Raw genomic sequence first — 17,284 nt, 5'->3', positions numbered from 1 at the left:
AACAAAAAATACAAAACAGAAATAGTTAGATCTATAAAAATATGCAGAATATACAAAATGCGACTATGCACAGGATAAATGATTGTTATGGGTATGTAGAGTATAAATTATAAGTATTTATCATGAGAAATACTGTCGGCTGTCTGCCTTTTGCTCCTGCTGCGCAGCTTCTCTGCGGCGGGCGCCCCAGGCACTGAGCACACTCTGCTACGTGGATGGGCTCTCGGCGCTCATGCCGGGTGGGGCGTCTGGTTGGCTGCGGTGGGGTGGGCCTCGCCCTTGCGCGGGGCGTAGGTGGGCATGGGGGTCCCGCCAGCTGCCTGTCGCCTCGTGCTCCCTGGGACTGGGTAATGTTCTCTTGGGGGCCTGGGGGTCTTCTGTGGCCGCAGGGCATGGTGCTCGGGGCTTTCCTGCAGCTGTAGGGTGTCTACAGGACTGCGGAGTTCTGGGGGTTCCGTGGCCCTTTCCGCTGTTTGAAGGCGCCACGACATAATACCGACCTTCACACACACACACACACACACACACACACACACACACACACACACACACACACACACACACACACACACACACACACACACACACACACACACACACACACACACACACACACACACACGCACACACCACCACACCTGCTTCAAGTGCACCCCAGCACCCTCCTGGTTGCATTCCTCTCCTTTCCTCCTCATTTGCTGCCATAACTATGACAGGAAGAGGCCACGTGACCAGTTGTAGTTCCAGTTTTCCTGGACCTAATTTATCGTTTTTCAATACATGTTGTCGTCCAATGTTTATGTTTTCCGTATAAATGTTGTTTGGTTCCATGTTTATTTGTCTCACCGTGGTGATTCTCCCCCTCTTGGAGTAGTGATCAGTTGTTTTTAGACCCAAACATGGTAAAATAGTTCTCCAAAGAGGTTGGTGGTGGCTCTCCATAACCTACAGGTCTACAGAGTTATTGCAGCAGTTCTTGATGATTTAAGAATGAATAAAGAGTTGCATTGCAGGTTGAGAACTTGAACTCCACTTGCAGACTAACTCTGTCCTAGATGCAATGGCATACAAATACTCTGTGTTGTATGTCCTGCATGCTGACAGCACAGGTTAAAAAAAAATAAAAAATACATACAATTTAAAAAATAAAAAAAAAAGGAATACGAAATACGTATTTGACATACCCCGAATGAAAAGAACATGCTGCAATAGAACACAGGCAAAGGCAATGCCACCCCGAAATCCTCTCAAAATCCCCCCAAAAATCCTATCAACTCATAATATAAGGCGCATTTGTCTTCCAGGCCCAGAGCGCGAGGACGGTGTGACGGGCGAGGAGTTCTTTGAGAGCGTGAGTAGCGCACACCTCAGGAACGGTCGGTGCTCAGAGGCTCAGATGGAACAACAAAGAGGAAGTTAATTGCATTGTATGAGCTCTCTCATTGTGCATCGGTCGCCATTCAGACCCGGCGTAGGCGGCCCAACAGCTGCAGAAACTTTAATGTTTTTCGGTTACCAAGGTGATGATTGTCGCCTTTGAAATGCAAATCAGCCTGTGTGTCCTTGGACCGAGAAGATATGCTCTGCGCCTATTGTTTATTGTCTTGTGTGCCGTGATTGGCGACGTGTGTTGGGCGAGAGGTGTTCCACGGTGAAAGCTCATTTGCTGCTGTCACACTTTAGTCTTTTTCGTCTGCGGCTGAGCAGGTGATGAGAGAAACCGACACCCAGGTGAAATGGCCGTCCAAGCTGAAAATCGGAGCCAAGTCGAAAAAAGGTGACGCTATTCCTCAAGTTCTGCAAGTTTTTTTTGTTTTTGTTCCCCCCCCCCCCGTCTCCATGAGTATATCAAGCGATATCGTGATTTGGGGTGTGATGGGCGTTTGTTCGTTTTCACTCCAGACCCTCACGTGAAGGTGGAAGGCAAGAGAGCCAATGTTTTGGAAGCCAAAAAGAAGATTCTGGACGTGCTGGAAACCAAGGTGAAGGAGTTGACACCTGCTATAGTCTAACCCTAATTGAAATATAACCTATGCATCTTTGATACCAAGTCAACTTGTGCACGTTCCAGGTGAACAAGGTCACCCTGAAGATGGACGTGGCCTACACGGAGCACTCCCACGTCATCGGGAAAGGGGGCGGGAACATCAAGAAGGTGATGGAGGTCACCTCGTGCCACATCCACTTCCCTGACTCCAATCGCCACAGCGTCACGGGGGAGAAAAGCAACCAGGTAAGTGTTTACCAGAAGGTTACGGTGACGGTTACTGAACGACTGCCGTACATCGTCTTGATTCAATAGAACACCAAAAATGTCGTTTTTTTTTTGTCCATTTCCTGCTCAATGGCTACGTCTGGCTCATGTCTTTCAGGTGTCCATTGCTGGGCCGATCGAGGGAGTGGAGGCTGCGAGAAGAAGAATTAGAGTAAGTGGCGGGCGGGCGGAAGCAGTGTTTTAATTTACATTTTTATCAAGAAACGAATTAAACGTTTTTGACTTTTGCCTTCCATGTGTTCGACAAGGAGGTTCACCAGCATCTCCCTCTGCGACTCCATCTGCCTTTCTGGTCCGCCCATGTTCTTTCTTTCCACCTCCACCCAGGAGCTCCAGCCTCTGGCCTTGACCTTCGACCTTCCCGTGGCCCTGGTGCCTCAGGCCCTGCCGGACGCGGCCTGTCCCCTCGTCCAGCAGGTAGTGCAGAGCCTGGGGGTCAGCGTGAGCTTCAGGGCTCTGACGCCCCAGCCTCAGGCCCAGACGCCGCTGTACGGGAGTTGCTGCACCGTCCGTGGCCTGCAGGGCAACGCCGCCGCCGTCAAGGTTATTATTCGAGATTCAAGATTTGCACAACATTTCACACTCTCTGTTCAAGGCACAGGACACATGGCAGGTTGTGCTGGACAATAAGCTTAGTGCAATACTTTATGGCTTCAGCGACCACACTACCTCCCTGTGGTCACTGTATTATCTTGTCTCCTGCATGTGCACGTAACTTCAGTTTCAATGAGGCATTGCACAGGGTAGCCTTTGGAAATGCCTTGAGACTGGATACCTCAAAAAACAAATTTCCCCACCAAAAAAATCGATTTAAAATGTTTTGGAGAGGTTCAATTCACAACACTGCAAAAATGACCAATGACCTCTACACATTTTTCCCCAAAGGCTACTGAATCAAGTTACTACTCTGCTCTAAAATAATACCTATCGTCCATTTCTTTGCTCCATACTAATAGATAGATAGATAGATAGATAGATAGATAGATAGATAGATAGATAGATAGATAGATAGATAGATAGATAGGTAGATAGATAGATAGATAGATAGATAGATAGATAGATAGATAGATAGATAGATAGATAGATAGATAGATAGATAGATAGATAGATAGATAGATTTCTCTGCCATTTCTCACCCGTAGAAGGCGGTCTGCATCATGATGGAGCTGCTGGTGCGGTCTGAGGTCGGGGGTCCGGGAGCGTTGACCATGGTGACCAGTCAGCTGGACGTCACCTCCCAGCAGCACCTCTTCCTGCTGGGGCAGAACGGAGCCCACTTCCTGGGCGTCATGCACCAGACCCAGACCCAGATCATCCTGCCGGACCTCAGCGCCCCGCAGAGCCCCCCCTCGCTGCTCATCCAGGGCAGCCCGGACGGAGTCTGTCTGGCCCGGCAGCAGCTCATGGTAGGAGGGGGGGAAAAAATGGGACTCACGAGAGAGAACTGCAGCGACGGGCGACGGTGGCGCAAGAGGTAGAGTAGGTGGGGTCTTCCAGTAATCAGAGGGTTCCTGGTTCGATCCCCGGTTCCTCTTGGCAGCACGTCGAAGTGTCCTTGAGCAAGACACTGAACCCTCGAGAGACCAGCTCATCGAGGGCACTCGATGAGCTGGTGTGCACCTTGCACGGTTGCGGCTGCCATCGATGAATGAATGTGCGTGTGAATGTGTGAATGTGAGGCGTGTATTGTAAAGCGCTTTGAGTGGTTGCAAGACTAGAAAAGCGCTTTATAAAATGCACTCCATTTATAACTGTGTGTGTGTGTCTTCATGCACATCCAGGACTGTCTCCCCGTGTGTCTGATGTTTGACATGCGTGAGGACGGCGAGGCAGACCCTCGTAAGCTCAATCAAATGATGCAGATCCTGGGAGTCTTCATCAGCGTCAAGCCCAAAGTCAAGCAGACCACCAAGGTGATCCCCTATGTCCTCCATTCTACGTTAGCCCCTACATTATCTTGACCATCATTGGCATTTCAGTTATCGTGCCATTCTTTTTGCACCTTTTGTCCCCATTAAAATACATTATTTTGGTCATCAAACCCCATTTCTCGTACTGTGTCGGCACGCTCCTACCAGTCGGTGGTGGTGAAGGGCCTGGAGAAGAACATCTGCAGCCTGTACAAGGCCAGGCGTATGCTCTTGGGCCTAGATTCCTGTGAGATCACCAAGGTAACCAAGATGACCCCTGAACCTGTGCTGCCTGGCAACGGCCAACTCACCAACTATTGGCTCAACATGCTGGTGCAGCAGCTCCGTCTCTCTGAGCAGGGTAAGCATGCATGTGTATTATGCGACTCCCCTTTTTTGTTTCCTTTGGAACATTTTGGACAAGAGCTAAATTTGACTTATTGTGACGTGACATGTCGATCAGGCCCGGTGCCGGCTTCCGCACCCGAGATGCTGATCGGGCCTCAGTGTCTGAACAAGGCCCACCCTCATCCGCCGCCCGGCCTGAGCCCTCCCACTGAGGACGGAAGGACGGGACTGAAGGGGACAGACAGACAGACCCTTGAAAAGGTTTTATGCGTCAATTTTAAAACGATAAACATACTGGTACTAGTGCGAGTACCAACACTCCTGCGCTCCGTCAGATTGAAGAGAACGACGACCCTTCCAGCCAATCGGAGGATGAGAGCTTCGGGCCCATGTTGATGACGTCGGCGGAGGTGTGTGAGGCGATGAGCGGCAGCCGGCTCGGGCTGACCGGACGCAGGGGGAGTCTCCAGGGTCCCGAGCTCAGCAGGGTTCTCAGCCAGGGCAGAAGACACTCAACGGGGCAGACCCTCACACACAGGTGAGAGTCCTGCGTGTTGTTTTAAAACCCCCGGTCCTGTGTGTTCCTCCTGCCAGTGTGGTCCCTTCCCGGTGGCGTCTAGTTCAGCCAGTTCAGTGGTCCTCAACGTGGGGTCCGGGCACCCACAGGGGGTCCCCCAAGAGGTTCCAGTGGGTCCCAGGCAAAAGGATTACATAGTTGAACTTCACTATTATTTAATTTATAAGATGTTGATTCTTGCTTGTTACTGTGGCTTGGGCCTGGCATAGCTCCTCATAGCGATTCCTATTTTGCCTTGTAATACCCTCTCACTGCCTGCGTGTATGTGTGTGTGTGTGTGTGTGTGTGTGTGTGTGTGTGTGTGTGTGTGTGTATTCCAGGCTGATGAATGTGGAGATGGAGAGCTGGAGGAGGGAGAGGAGGAACAGCCTGAGGAGAGACATGACGCTGGCTCAGGAGGGCGAGGTGAGGATATAAACCCCACACTGAAAAGAGATTCTCACCGGTCAGTTATCTCACTGCATGATCCCCCAACAAATGGTTTGTTTTGGAACTGTGATAGAGAAAAAAAAAATGTATTTTTTAAAATGTATGTTTTATTTGGATGGGTGTGTGTGTGTGTGTGTGTGTGTCTTCTCTTAACCATCTGTACTGCTCCCTGTTTGTGTCTTGCAGGACTATGACTACGAGAGGAAGAAACTCCTGGCAAGTCGAGGTTAGTGCTCCTCAGCGTTTTTGGAAATGGGAACACTACACAGGAGACACATATATGCGAACAAATTTTGGAGCCGAGCAGCATCCTGTTGCTTCTCAGACACCCACTGGTACGAACATTCTGTTGTTGCCGGGCCGGAGGAGAAGCCATTCAGAGACTGGAAAAAACAGTTTCATCTTCGCTCCTGCCAGCCGAGGCATCACTGGGAGTTTGAAGGCCCCATTTAGATGCTGGGCCCGAATTTTGCCTTTGTTTTGGCCTTTTTTCCCCCCACGTTTTATATGGTTGGTCTTCCAATTGCCTACGATGGGTTAAGGGACCACATGTATTATCTGAACAGAGCCAGGAATTTGATTCGAAGTGACTGGTTTTCGACACTGCACACTGCCAAGAGGGCTGATGGAGGGGACATGTTTAAGCGCTGCAATGTGCCAGAGTTAGAATTAGGTAGCACTGGTACTCCCACTGCATTTACATTATCGATGCTGAGGCACAATGCAGGCCGTACGTCGATGCTGTACTGGCCAGACACCGTTATGTGGGCACACGTGCATGCGCGCGCACACACACACACACACACACACACACACACACACACGCACACACACACACACACACACAGACACACACACACAAATACAACATCATCCATCATCCAGAATGAGGGATATTGGGATGATCCGCAGCCAAATTGTGCTAAATTCCCTCAGTGTTCCTTTATGGGATTATGAATTAGCGGTTTGAATGAGCCATCTGCCTCACAGTCATTAAGACGGCCATATACTGGCGTACGAAGAGGACACGCGGACAGTCACGCACACACGCGGAACCATACCCCTCCAGTTTACAACCCTGATGGTGTCACGCTCTTCGTCAAGCGATACCGTCCTGCTGCCTCAAGAACCTTGGGGGTCACTCCACTTCATCAGAGCGGGGGAATATCCGGATTAAACTTTAGCCTCCCTCTTCGTGCGATCTTTCTACATTTAACAACGCTCCCAATCGAGATCCTGAGCTTAAGGGTGTTGAAAAAATAAAAAGAAATGCTGAAAACCTCGAATGTTGATTATAGTGGCAGAGTGCCTCTGGACTCCATTAGTCCCCCACTGTGGGTTTCTGCCGACTCGCTGACCAGATCGACCCAAATCGGCGTTCCTCCCAGGAAAATAGAGATGTCTCTCACTGTAATAACATCCCACTCCAAGCATCCTGGCCCAAGCTTTTCAGCTCAATTAAACGTTTGATGCAAGGGAGTTTAAATTGCGGGTTTGGCAGATCAGGGAAAATATTTCCCACTCCATTTGATGCTACATTAAACTGATATTTTTCGGGAAAAACTTCAGGCTCAATGTCATGTTGACAACAGCTCGCCTATGGGACAATAGTGTGTCTGAGACATTTTTGCCGTTTTGGCACACATTTCTAACTCACGTCAGCTCCCACTGTTTTGCAAAGCACACGCATATTATACATCAAAACTTCTTATATATAGAGCACAACACATTTGGCCCGGGAGGTTTTCTACTGTCTCCCAGCACTTACATACACACACCAACAGCCACTCAGGGCCAGCACACTTTCACAATTTCTCCAGGAATTGTCTCATCATTTTCATAGTCAAATTTTGCCTGGCTACTCATCCCACAGCTCTGGAGTCACATATACACACACACACACACACACACACACACACAATATGTAAAAACAACCAGCTCGATCCCAATGGGTGAGCGATCTGTTTGTTAACGGTTTGGGCCAGCGGCCTCCAATAGATTCCACGTTTTGCGCCAAAATTAGTTCCCGGAGGTTTGATATGTGAAAATAGAGTGCAGCAGAGAAATCCAGTGGTCATGGAAACACTTGTAAACATATTAAGGGAATTTCTGACATTGCCAAGTAGCTGCTCTGCATCACACACGCACATGCACAGGGCCAACACACATAATTCCACTAGGTGTTGATTCATGAGTGTCATGATCCTGCCGTGCCTTGATTTCCTGTCTGTCTGTCTCTAGCTCCCTCTGTCCCTCTCTGGCTCCCTCTGTCTGCTCTAGGACTATCTGTCTCTCTCTAGCCCTCTCCAGCTCCCTCTGTCTATAGGTCCCCATGCCCCTCTCTAGCTCCCTCTGTCTGTCTGTCTGGCGTCAGATCCTTGTCACTGGACACCTGTCTCCAGTTAATAATCCCACCACCTGTCTTCACCTTCCTCGTCACTCCTTTTGTACCTGGTTGCATTTACTCTGTCGGGGTCGGATCCTACTGTTAGGGATGTGGTCAAGAGAAACCCAAATGCAGCACACACACACACACACACACACACATGGTTTTAGGAGTTTGTACAGGCAGGGGCTCAGGCAACAGAAGGGGGGATCAGGACAGGCAGGGACTCGTGGCAGGGAAGGCAGGGACTCACAACCAGGAAGAGGAGCCGGCGAAGAATCAGGAACCGAGAGTTTGGGGCACACACCCAGAGAAACATGCAGAACAAAGATGCTGAACACATGCGAGAAGACACACGTGCAACGATCTGACACCCAAAGAGTGAGTGGGACTAGGTTAGATACAAAAGTGAGTGATGAGGAAGGTGAAGACAGGTGGTGGGATTACTAACTGGGGACAAGTGTGCAGTGACAGGGATGTAATGCCAGACAGATACGCTAGAGAGGGGCATAGGGACCTACAGACGGACAGAGGGAGCTAGAGAGGGGCATAGGGACCTACAGACGGACAGAGGGAGCTAGAGAGGGGCGTAGGGACCTACAGACAGACAGAGGGAGCTAGAGAGGGCTAGAGGGAGACAGAGCCAAATAAACCTAGAGCAGACAGAGGGAGCCAGAGACGGACAGAGGGAGCCAGACACAGAAAGACAGAGAGTCAAGGCAGGGCAGGATCATGGCATTAAGGTACAATTGACTTAAGTGATTCTTCAATATGTAAATATAAAGTATAGGCCTATACATATCTTAATATACTGTCTTTGTGTTTGCTTGTTGTATCAGCGATGCAGAGGAAGCCCCTGGAGACAGAGGTCCAGACGCCCACAGACACGTGGAGCGGCCTGGGTTTCTCCAAGTCCATGCCCGCCGAGGCTGTGAAGGAGCTTCGCAACGTAAGCCGCCGCAGCTACAAACCTTACCTGAGCAACGGCGGCAGCCAGCCACAGGTACCGAGGAGCTCTCGCCGGCTTCGAAGTGCATCGCAGCGCTTCTTATTCTCATCTTGGACTAGAGAGACTAGATAGATGGTCACAGTGGTAGATTGGTAAGACATACACTGCACAACCCGGTCCACATCATTTCCACAGCCGAGGCGGAGGTTTTGTTAACAGCGGGGCCGCATACGCAGCAGCGCATCCTCCACCCGGCTGAATCTGTCATTTATCGCTATTGCTTTTTATTTTTGGCGGGGGTGGCAAGTGTTTATCTCGCCGTGTGACAAACATGGCCAATTTGTATGCTCAATTACCCGGGCCTTGATACATCTCCTCGGTCATGCTGACAAGCGGTCCTCTGCATTGTGTTTACGCGGGCTGTTTCAGCTCGGCTCCCCGGCTCCTCGTGAGCCTTGCCGCGCTGAGCAGCTGCTCTGTAAATGCGCAGTCGTGAGTGACTGAGCAGCAGACTCATTTAGGTAAATGGAGTCATCTCCGACGACTTGGGCTGACTTTAGAGTGTGTGGGGAGGAAGGGAATCGGGAGGAAACACCTCCCCCCTTCGCGCTGTAGAAGCGCTTTGGTTGTGAAGGGCTTCCCCAGCTGAAGCAAAGTGATTATTATTGATAGATTAAGATTAAACCTTAACCTCCACTGTGATGTCTCTACTCACCATCGCCGCCTCTCTCTCCCTCTCTCCAGTCCTGGGCCAATCAGGTGGCGAAGGACAGAGTGTTCAACAGCAGCGACTCAGACAACTGGAGGGACCGCCGTGGCTCCGCCTCTTCGTCCTCATCCGTCCCGGCCTCTTCTTCCTCCTCCTCCCCTTCCTCACCACCCTCCAACTTCTCCTGCTTCTCCTCCTCCTCCAACCCCTCCTTCCCAGCATTTGTGGCATCGGCCATACGAGGCAGAAACGACCGGAGCGGTAAGGATACATACTCTGTATTGCGACCCCCATGAGGGACCACTCAATAAGCAAAAAGGACTTTTCGATGACATATTGATATCTTGCTAGATTTATATATTTTTGATCATAAAAATGTTGAAAAGGTTTGAAATGTATCATAATTTGTATTCGATCCATCCGGAGGTCCCTCTTTGATAGGCTCTGTCATATGACAAAAGTAACCGTTGCAATCCTCAAATTCACATGAAACGGTGGAATATCTGCACTGGTCAATAATAAATCAGTAAAAGTAAAAATCCGTTGCTTATAGGCCCAGAAGGGAGTTGTACGCATACCGCACATAGTTCTGCTGGCTTCAAAATAATAATAATAAAAAAATCCACCCCCAGGTTGAAAACTCCCGGTTTATATCAAGAATTTGACTTCGCATCTCCTGACTCTGACCTCTGACCCCCGCCCGCCACCCACCCACCCAGGTGACGGCTTCCCGTGCGGCAGCGGCCTCTTCGATGGAGGGTGCCTGTCCAGGAGGGTTTCGACCTGCAGCCAGCGCAGCCCCTCCCCGCCCGTCGACGACGACCTGCCCGAGCTGCTCGGCCAGCTGGGCTTGGGGAAATACGTCAACGTTTTCCAAGAACAAGAGGTGAGCAAGGGGGGGCGCCGCAGGCTACGGCCGGGACTCGTGTTGTAGAGAGAAACTGTCACTTCCATTCAAGTTTGAGCATATGGCTCCTTCCAAGTTTGAGCATATGGTTCCTTCCAAATTATCTTTTTTTTTATTGTCTTTACGGAGCTGCTTCTTGCGACGCACTTTCCTCCAGATTGACTACCAGACGTTCCTCACTCTGTCTGACGAGGACCTGAAAGAAGTGGGCGTCTCCACCTTCGGCGCCAGGCGCAAGATGCTGCTGGCGATCTGCGGTGAGTCTTCTTCTGAGGAGGGGACTGGAGGAGCTTTGACTCCCTCGAGAATGTCACTTAAAAAAACAAAACAAAAAAAAAAGAAGGTCTCGGCTTCCTTCCCCCTCGTTTCTTCATGTCCTTGGAGTCGTTAACCTCTCAATCTGTCCCCGTCTTATCACGCTAGACCTGAACAAAGGCAAGAGGAGGCTCTCGGACACGACCGCCGCGAGGCCTGGCTACCTGCAGGGCGGAGCCAGCGGCCGGCTCCCGCGGATCATGGACGTTGAAGTTGCGGCGCAGAGCAACCATTGGTGAAACCGATGGTCGCTTCGCTCCACCTGAGACTATCCAACACTGTAGAAGAGGTTGTGACTTTGCCCGTGGCGGCGGACGCCCCTTACAGCCATAACCCAAAGCTTTTGATACGAACCTGACTGTAAGATCTTTCCCTATAAGATCTTTGACTCTTCCACATGGAAAACATGGAACACCTCTGCATGAGTAAATGTGTGTACCCTGGCATTTTCTATCATTATCTCTCATTTCTTTATAAATACTATCGCTATGCTTTGAATGTAACTGCTAACAACATAGTATATTATTCATTGTAAAAAAAGAGATATGTGAGATGAGATTTTATTGTGGGAGTGCATATTATTATTAAACTGTTTTGAATAAATTACAGTTTACACCTATTTAACAATTCTTAGCCGGACATCGAGCTTCCAACTCACAGCCAGACGAATTTTGGAGATCTTAAGGTGTGTGTGTGTGTGTGTGTGTGCGTGTGTGTGTGTGTGCGTGTGTGTGTGTGTGTCCCTGCCATTAGTCACCGCTAGAGGGCACTGATGCCACACCTTGCATTTAGACATTGCGCTCATGTTGTTGCATCAAAATGATTGGATTTGTTTCAGAAATGACGAGCGTGGAGGAGGCATTAGAGAAGTGGACGGACACTTGGATAAGAAAAAATGGATTCCAAAAACCTTAATTGGTAAGCAGAGAAGTTGGTGTGAAGGTGATGTGAAACCGTGCTGCCCGACTGCATTTCTAAAAGCTTCAATTAAACTTATCAGCAGTCCCCGGCAGTGAAGACACCGGAACCGGGCGTGCGAGTTGTTTGAGTAAATTATCACAGGACCCCTCTTTGGTAATTATCACAGCACCGCCGTTTGCCTTTCGGCTGCTGTTGCCGACAAAGAATTAATGAGAATGGCGTCGTGTCAAAGGTTTATTCAGTTTTGCTGCAATCGGGAGCGTTTTTTTTTTTTTAGAGGTGGAAAATTCCAGGTCGAGGTAGTTAAAAAGCCCTGCATGTTTTGGGATTCAGCCGCACGCTGACCCGGCGGCGTTCGGCTTCTGGGTCGACGCCGACTGCGAATCCGCACGGATGACGCCAAACACCGGAGTGGAGTTTTACCTTTCGAAACTCGGATGTTCCACCTGGTTGTCGCACTGCGAGGAGGGTATCCAACTAATCACCGCCGCTGTCCGCCAAACTGCACCGACAGGTGGCCCTGACACGGCAAGTCCTGGGCGGGCCTGCACTTCTCGTGTGTGTGTGTGTGTGTGTGTGTGTGTGTGTGTGTGTGTGTGTTGTGTGTGTGTGTGCGCGCACCGCAAGCTGTCTGGTGCAGCGGCAGCCGAGCGCGGCAAACAGCGTAAGAGCAGGAGGTGGGCCGTGACAGATTCAGGAGAGCTGATCCCCGCTTATTACCACAGCTTGTGCCAGTTGCACGGGCAGGCTTCAACTTCATCTGGAGGCCGAGATTACAGCCTCACTTGACATCGCGCCCTCCAAATTTGAACCACTATTTAATTGAGAAGCCTAAACCAATATTTAAATATCGCTCTGGAATGAATATTCTCCCTGTTGCCGATGAGCGCCCCCGAGGATAAGGCATGTAAAAACAACACTGAGAACTACCAGAATCTTACCTGAAGTAATTACTGGTCCGACGGAGCTCCCGGCGAGGAGGGATCCGGCCGCCGGCAAAGCCAGTTGTGGATAATACAAATCAAATGTAAAGACATGAAATGGAGGAAAAAGGCTGCCTGGGGGTGGAGGGGTGGCGGGGGGGGGGAGTGTGATGCATCGCTCACGCTGAGATGAAAATGGAACGCTCACTCCCAGAGACAGAAACTGGGGGGAAGAGAGAGTAATGGCAACAGGAAGAATGCCGTAGGAACATTAGTAACGTGTGTGCATGTCTCCGGTGAAAGGGAGCGGTGGCGTCCCCGAGAAAATGCTTCTTTATTTTTGGAGTTTGATTTTCAGCTTCGTTCTTCAAAGTGACCCCCCTGGATGCCCAGTGATCATTATGTTGTCAGGCGCTATGTGTAAGCAAAGCAGGCAAGTAAAGTTAGTAAGTTAAATGACTTTTTTTTTGGTTGACGATCCACGGCAAAAACCAAAGCAAAGCCAAAGAAAAACTATTCAGAAGGACACAGAACGCATATACTGTAGGTATACTGTAAATTAATCTCAGTCTCACTATGATTAGTCTTAGATTGTCCGTCTCGGCTCTTAGTCGTTGCTCATACAGTGGTTCAGTCTCTTGACATCAATGTGGTTTTCCAAATGGCTGAGCCTGTCTTTTTTTTTTTTTTTCCCCCTTCATAAAGCCAGCGTGGTCGGCTGTACGCCATAAAAACCCCCCCCCAAAAAAAACGGAAAAAGCATATTCAGCTTTAATGTTCCTTTCTATCGCTGTTCCTGCTACGTGCCTTTCGTTATGAAGCCGAACGAGGAGGGTCATTTCCCGGCATCCACGACTGTGGATGGTGGCGGTTAAGTGAGGGGGGAAGGCTTTCATCATCGTAACCCCTAAAATCATAACCTCAAAAGGAAAAAAGAAGGGCACGAAAATCAAGAGCGGATGTGAGTTTAATGTGACCAGTTTGTGGATATGACATCCTTCTCCGCGGACGTGTGGTGTGAGCGAGCGGGCGGTGCGCGCGGGAAGAAGCCAGACTCGTGGACACAGACTCGTACATTTCAAAAAGACACCGGGAGGTGCCGCTTTACTTAAATCTGTCAAAGTTACAAACAAAAGTTCACTTCGTTGACATGGTTTGATGGCCTCGATCTTGCGGAGGTGAAGCGAACCGATCCCTCGTGGGGAGGCGGAGGAGGACCTCCAGCCCTCGTGCGGCCCCCTGCTGGGTCTTCTTCCAGGGCTCGTGCCCGGGTTCGGACAGCGGTGGCGGGCTTCGCTCTCCGCCTGTCTACGGCTGTGGAGCCTCCTTCCAAACCCACCCTCACACCCCCCCCCCCCCCCCCCACCCCCGACCCACCCCACCCCATTCTATGATGGGCCTCCTGAGACCGCCATGAAGGGGACCGAAGAGAACGCCAGGTGTCAACCACAAGAGCGAGGGCAAAAACAAAAGTGGTCGTGGCAAAACCACAACGGGCATCGCTTCCTTTTTCCGTCTGAGATGCATAGAGCTAAAAGTGGCCTGGTTTATTCTTTTTTTTTTTTTTTTTTTTTTCTTTTCTTTAAATCTGTCATCACAGATACACGATGAGGAACATGCAACAACGATAACGACACACCATTAATCTCATTGCTTCTGGGGTGGGGAGGCAGGAGGGGGGGGGGGGGTTCTGGGACATTCAGAGATAAAACAGGAGGGTAAATCATTTACAATCCTCCGGGAGAAAGAACGGTGAGCGCTTGACCCTTGACTTGGCCTGGTGGGGGAACGTGGGCAAAGACGCAGCAGCAGAACACGGAAAAACACCATTGGAAAATTGCAAGGGAAAAAAAAACGCCTCTCGACGGACATGAACCAGAATTCGGCGCCGCCATATTTATTTACAGCCAACGTCTCTGGCTTTTGCGGCTCTGAGTCACCGATAAGAGATTCAGAGAGGAGAGAGGAAGGGGTGGTGGAAGGACAGCACGACAGCAGGGAGGAGGACGACGGGTTGAGGGGTTACAAGTGCCGACGGGAGGAAAGAGACTGTTGATCAAGAAAACGCCAGAAAGACGGTGACCAGCGCGCAAATCGAAAGAACGGAGGGGGACGCGGGAGGGATGGCTTCAGATCTGCTCTGGGTTTGACGGAGGTTCCCGGTTGGCTGATGGGGTGGGTGGGGGTGCGGGGGAGGGGCTACCAGACGTATCCCATCTCGTAGTCTCTGTCGTCCTCCAGGTCCTCGTCATCCTCCACGGCCCCCCGGGGGTGGATCCGACCCCGTCTCTTCTTCTGCCTCCCCCGCCCGCCCCGCGGCGCCTCACCCTCCCCCCCTTCTTCCTCCTCCTGCTGGTCGTCCAGGAGAATGACCGCCCCACCGCTGCCAAAGTCCCCCGAGCTCTCCTGGTCCTCGTCTGCAGAGGGGGGCGATGCATGAAAAGGACGGACAGAAAGACAGACAGGTTAGAAATGAACCGAAGGAAAAATCTTCACTCGGGCGTTTTTCGCGAGCGCTGTAGCTTTGAAATCGTTCTTTTCTCTCCGTGTCAATATGGTATTAGGTGAAATACGGTTCTTCAGATTGGAAATTCTGTACTCTCGTCTGCATTGGACTGAAGTTAGCCCCTCAACAGTCAAACGTTTTCAACTTTTTGGGCAGATTTTTTTTCTCACCAATGTGGCCGAGCTGTACAGATTGCGTTTACCTCCGGATGTGGTCTGGCAGATGCCACAGCATTCCTGTTGCCATCCCAGTGCATTTACACCTTGCACAAACATTTACCCATTCAGATCTCTAGACACAGATCTCGTGTTAATTCCAGGTGTAAATAGTGTCAATAGCTTCCTGGATTTTTTATACCTGCATACAGTATGTTGGATTGTTACCTGCCACATTAAAAGCCCCTTATAGCATTATTCTAATGCCAGTTGCACGTCCTGCTTTTGTTTGTAGTGTATTGTTTGTCTATACGTTCATATTTCTTTGGTAGTTGTATGTGTTGATTGTTTTTCTTGCCAATTTTTGTTTGCCTCTATTGTTGTTTTACTGTATCTTTGCTTAATGTGTGTATTTTATCTATCTGCTTTTATGCTTTTATGTCAATACAAAACGGTTAAACACAGCTCTTTTTTGGCGGGGGATAGTAAATAAATAAATGAATAAATAAATTATAGTTCATATTAACAATCATATTAGTTATAATAATATTTTTTTTAATCAAACAACTACTCTTTACCTCATTACCTTTAAAGTTGGATTTACACAGTTTACCCTGAGGCTGTTGGTTTTACTGCTCTTTGGGTCTTTGCTTAATATTCAACAGCCTCATACAGCCAAAGCAGTGAACCTTTATTCAGTAGTCTTTGTGGTCTTGCACATTAACTTACCGTCTAGACAGCATGGCAAGACGTGTTTAAAACTCTGTTTGAAAGACCTGGAGATAGACGAATGCGTTCAAGGACTCCAGAACTTAGCCCAGAGTTATGAAAACAAGCAAATATACCATTCTTACTATTCTTAATTAACTTCCAGTACGGGTCTAAAGCGGAGAATAAATGTGATTTTTGAAAATGAAAGAAATGCAGCAATGTAAAGCTCTCATCAGCTGAATTTCACACTTGATTTAAAGGTCGCTTTAATTTATATCTCTCTCATTTGAAAAGATTATGTGTGGTGTGGGGGTGGTGTGGTTTAAGCAGCCGCACCTGTCTTGGGTCTAGGTAACCTTAATCTGGGATCAGAGGTGGCTGTATGTCTGTTGGTCGTCAGAGCCATCAACAAGCAACAGGTAAATCACCCATCCCCACACACCCACGGGGAGCCTCTGTCATTACAAGTTCACATCTGCTCCCGGCTTGTTACATCTTGCAACTCTCTACATTATTCTGGTGCGTTTCAACACCTTTTCAGCACCTCCACCTTTGTGGCGTGTGGCAGGCGGAACTCCCACGCTGGCGCATTGGCTCCCCCGTGTGTGTGGGGATGGGTGATTTACCTGTTGCTCCTTGATTGCTCTGACGACCAACAGGTGTACAGCCATCCCTGTTCCCAGGCCCAATTATCTAAACCAGCGATTCCAACCTATGGGCCGCGGCCCACTGGTGGATTGATTGCATTTCATGGTATTTTTCCTTTAAAACCTTCAAAAATGCATCATCACTGATAGGAACTTACAGTATATTAGGGCGTACTACGTCCAAGCTGTACCACTATTGACGTGCACCTGTACATTTTTGAACTTGCGGTGAAAATCAAAATGGATAGGCGGGACAGTCCCGCCTGTCAAACAAAAAAGAAAGGTTCGGAGAAAGTACAGCGCTGAATATTTATCATTGGGATTTTTTTGGACAGGCAGGGAAGACGAACCGTGGTGCGCGTGGTGTGTTCTGAGATTTTATCAAACGAAGCTCTGAAGCCATGTAAACTGTGTTGTCACCTCGATACAATACACCGACAGGACACGTCCAAGCCGCTTGAATTTTTCGATAATAAACTCCAGGAGTATCAGGGCAAGAAGAAAGTCATGCAAGCGTCACGTATGGACACCGAGAACGCACAGGCAGCGGAAGCGTCCTGTCGGGTCGCCCGACTCAGAGTCAGCCTGGTCAGGCGCATACAATCAGAGCAATCAA

At 49.5% G+C, this 17,284-nt stretch overlaps 2 protein-coding genes across 2 annotated transcripts in view; one reads left to right on the top strand and one right to left on the bottom strand.

Moving 5' to 3' along the window:
- bicc2 (bicaudal C homolog 2) overlaps nucleotides 1–11,044 on the top strand; it is a gene marked incomplete at both ends in the record, with an annotated part of 12,574 nt that extends 1,530 nt beyond the window's left edge. Inside the window, 18 exons of the mRNA XM_080008115.1 lie at nucleotides 1,305–1,351; nucleotides 1,708–1,777; nucleotides 1,903–1,982; nucleotides 2,072–2,233; nucleotides 2,373–2,426; nucleotides 2,603–2,818; nucleotides 3,418–3,681; nucleotides 4,057–4,188; nucleotides 4,354–4,546; nucleotides 4,649–4,794; nucleotides 4,869–5,071; nucleotides 5,431–5,515; nucleotides 5,726–5,765; nucleotides 8,765–8,928; nucleotides 9,619–9,844; nucleotides 10,303–10,469; nucleotides 10,648–10,747; nucleotides 10,914–11,044. Of these exons, the coding sequence (XP_079864241.1) occupies nucleotides 1,305–1,351; nucleotides 1,708–1,777; nucleotides 1,903–1,982; nucleotides 2,072–2,233; nucleotides 2,373–2,426; nucleotides 2,603–2,818; nucleotides 3,418–3,681; nucleotides 4,057–4,188; nucleotides 4,354–4,546; nucleotides 4,649–4,794; nucleotides 4,869–5,071; nucleotides 5,431–5,515; nucleotides 5,726–5,765; nucleotides 8,765–8,928; nucleotides 9,619–9,844; nucleotides 10,303–10,469; nucleotides 10,648–10,747; nucleotides 10,914–11,044 (2,480 nt within the window). The remainder of the gene's footprint in view (nucleotides 1–1,304; nucleotides 1,352–1,707; nucleotides 1,778–1,902; nucleotides 1,983–2,071; nucleotides 2,234–2,372; nucleotides 2,427–2,602; nucleotides 2,819–3,417; nucleotides 3,682–4,056; nucleotides 4,189–4,353; nucleotides 4,547–4,648; nucleotides 4,795–4,868; nucleotides 5,072–5,430; nucleotides 5,516–5,725; nucleotides 5,766–8,764; nucleotides 8,929–9,618; nucleotides 9,845–10,302; nucleotides 10,470–10,647; nucleotides 10,748–10,913) is intronic.
- A 3,804-nt stretch (nucleotides 11,045–14,848) lies between these two features.
- LOC307236318 (testican-1-like) overlaps nucleotides 14,849–17,284 on the bottom strand; it is a gene marked incomplete at its 3' end in the record, with an annotated part of 113,516 nt that continues 111,080 nt past the window's right edge. The window contains exon 12 of the mRNA XM_080008693.1: nucleotides 14,849–15,066. Within this exon, the coding sequence (XP_079864819.1) occupies nucleotides 14,849–15,066 (218 nt within the window). The remainder of the gene's footprint in view (nucleotides 15,067–17,284) is intronic.

This window comes from Zeus faber (genome assembly GCF_960531495.2).
Source record: "Zeus faber genome assembly, chromosome: 10".
In the NCBI taxonomy this organism is placed as follows: domain Eukaryota; kingdom Metazoa; phylum Chordata; class Actinopteri; order Zeiformes; family Zeidae; genus Zeus; species Zeus faber.
This window is presented reverse-complemented; position numbering and strand designations above follow the sequence as displayed.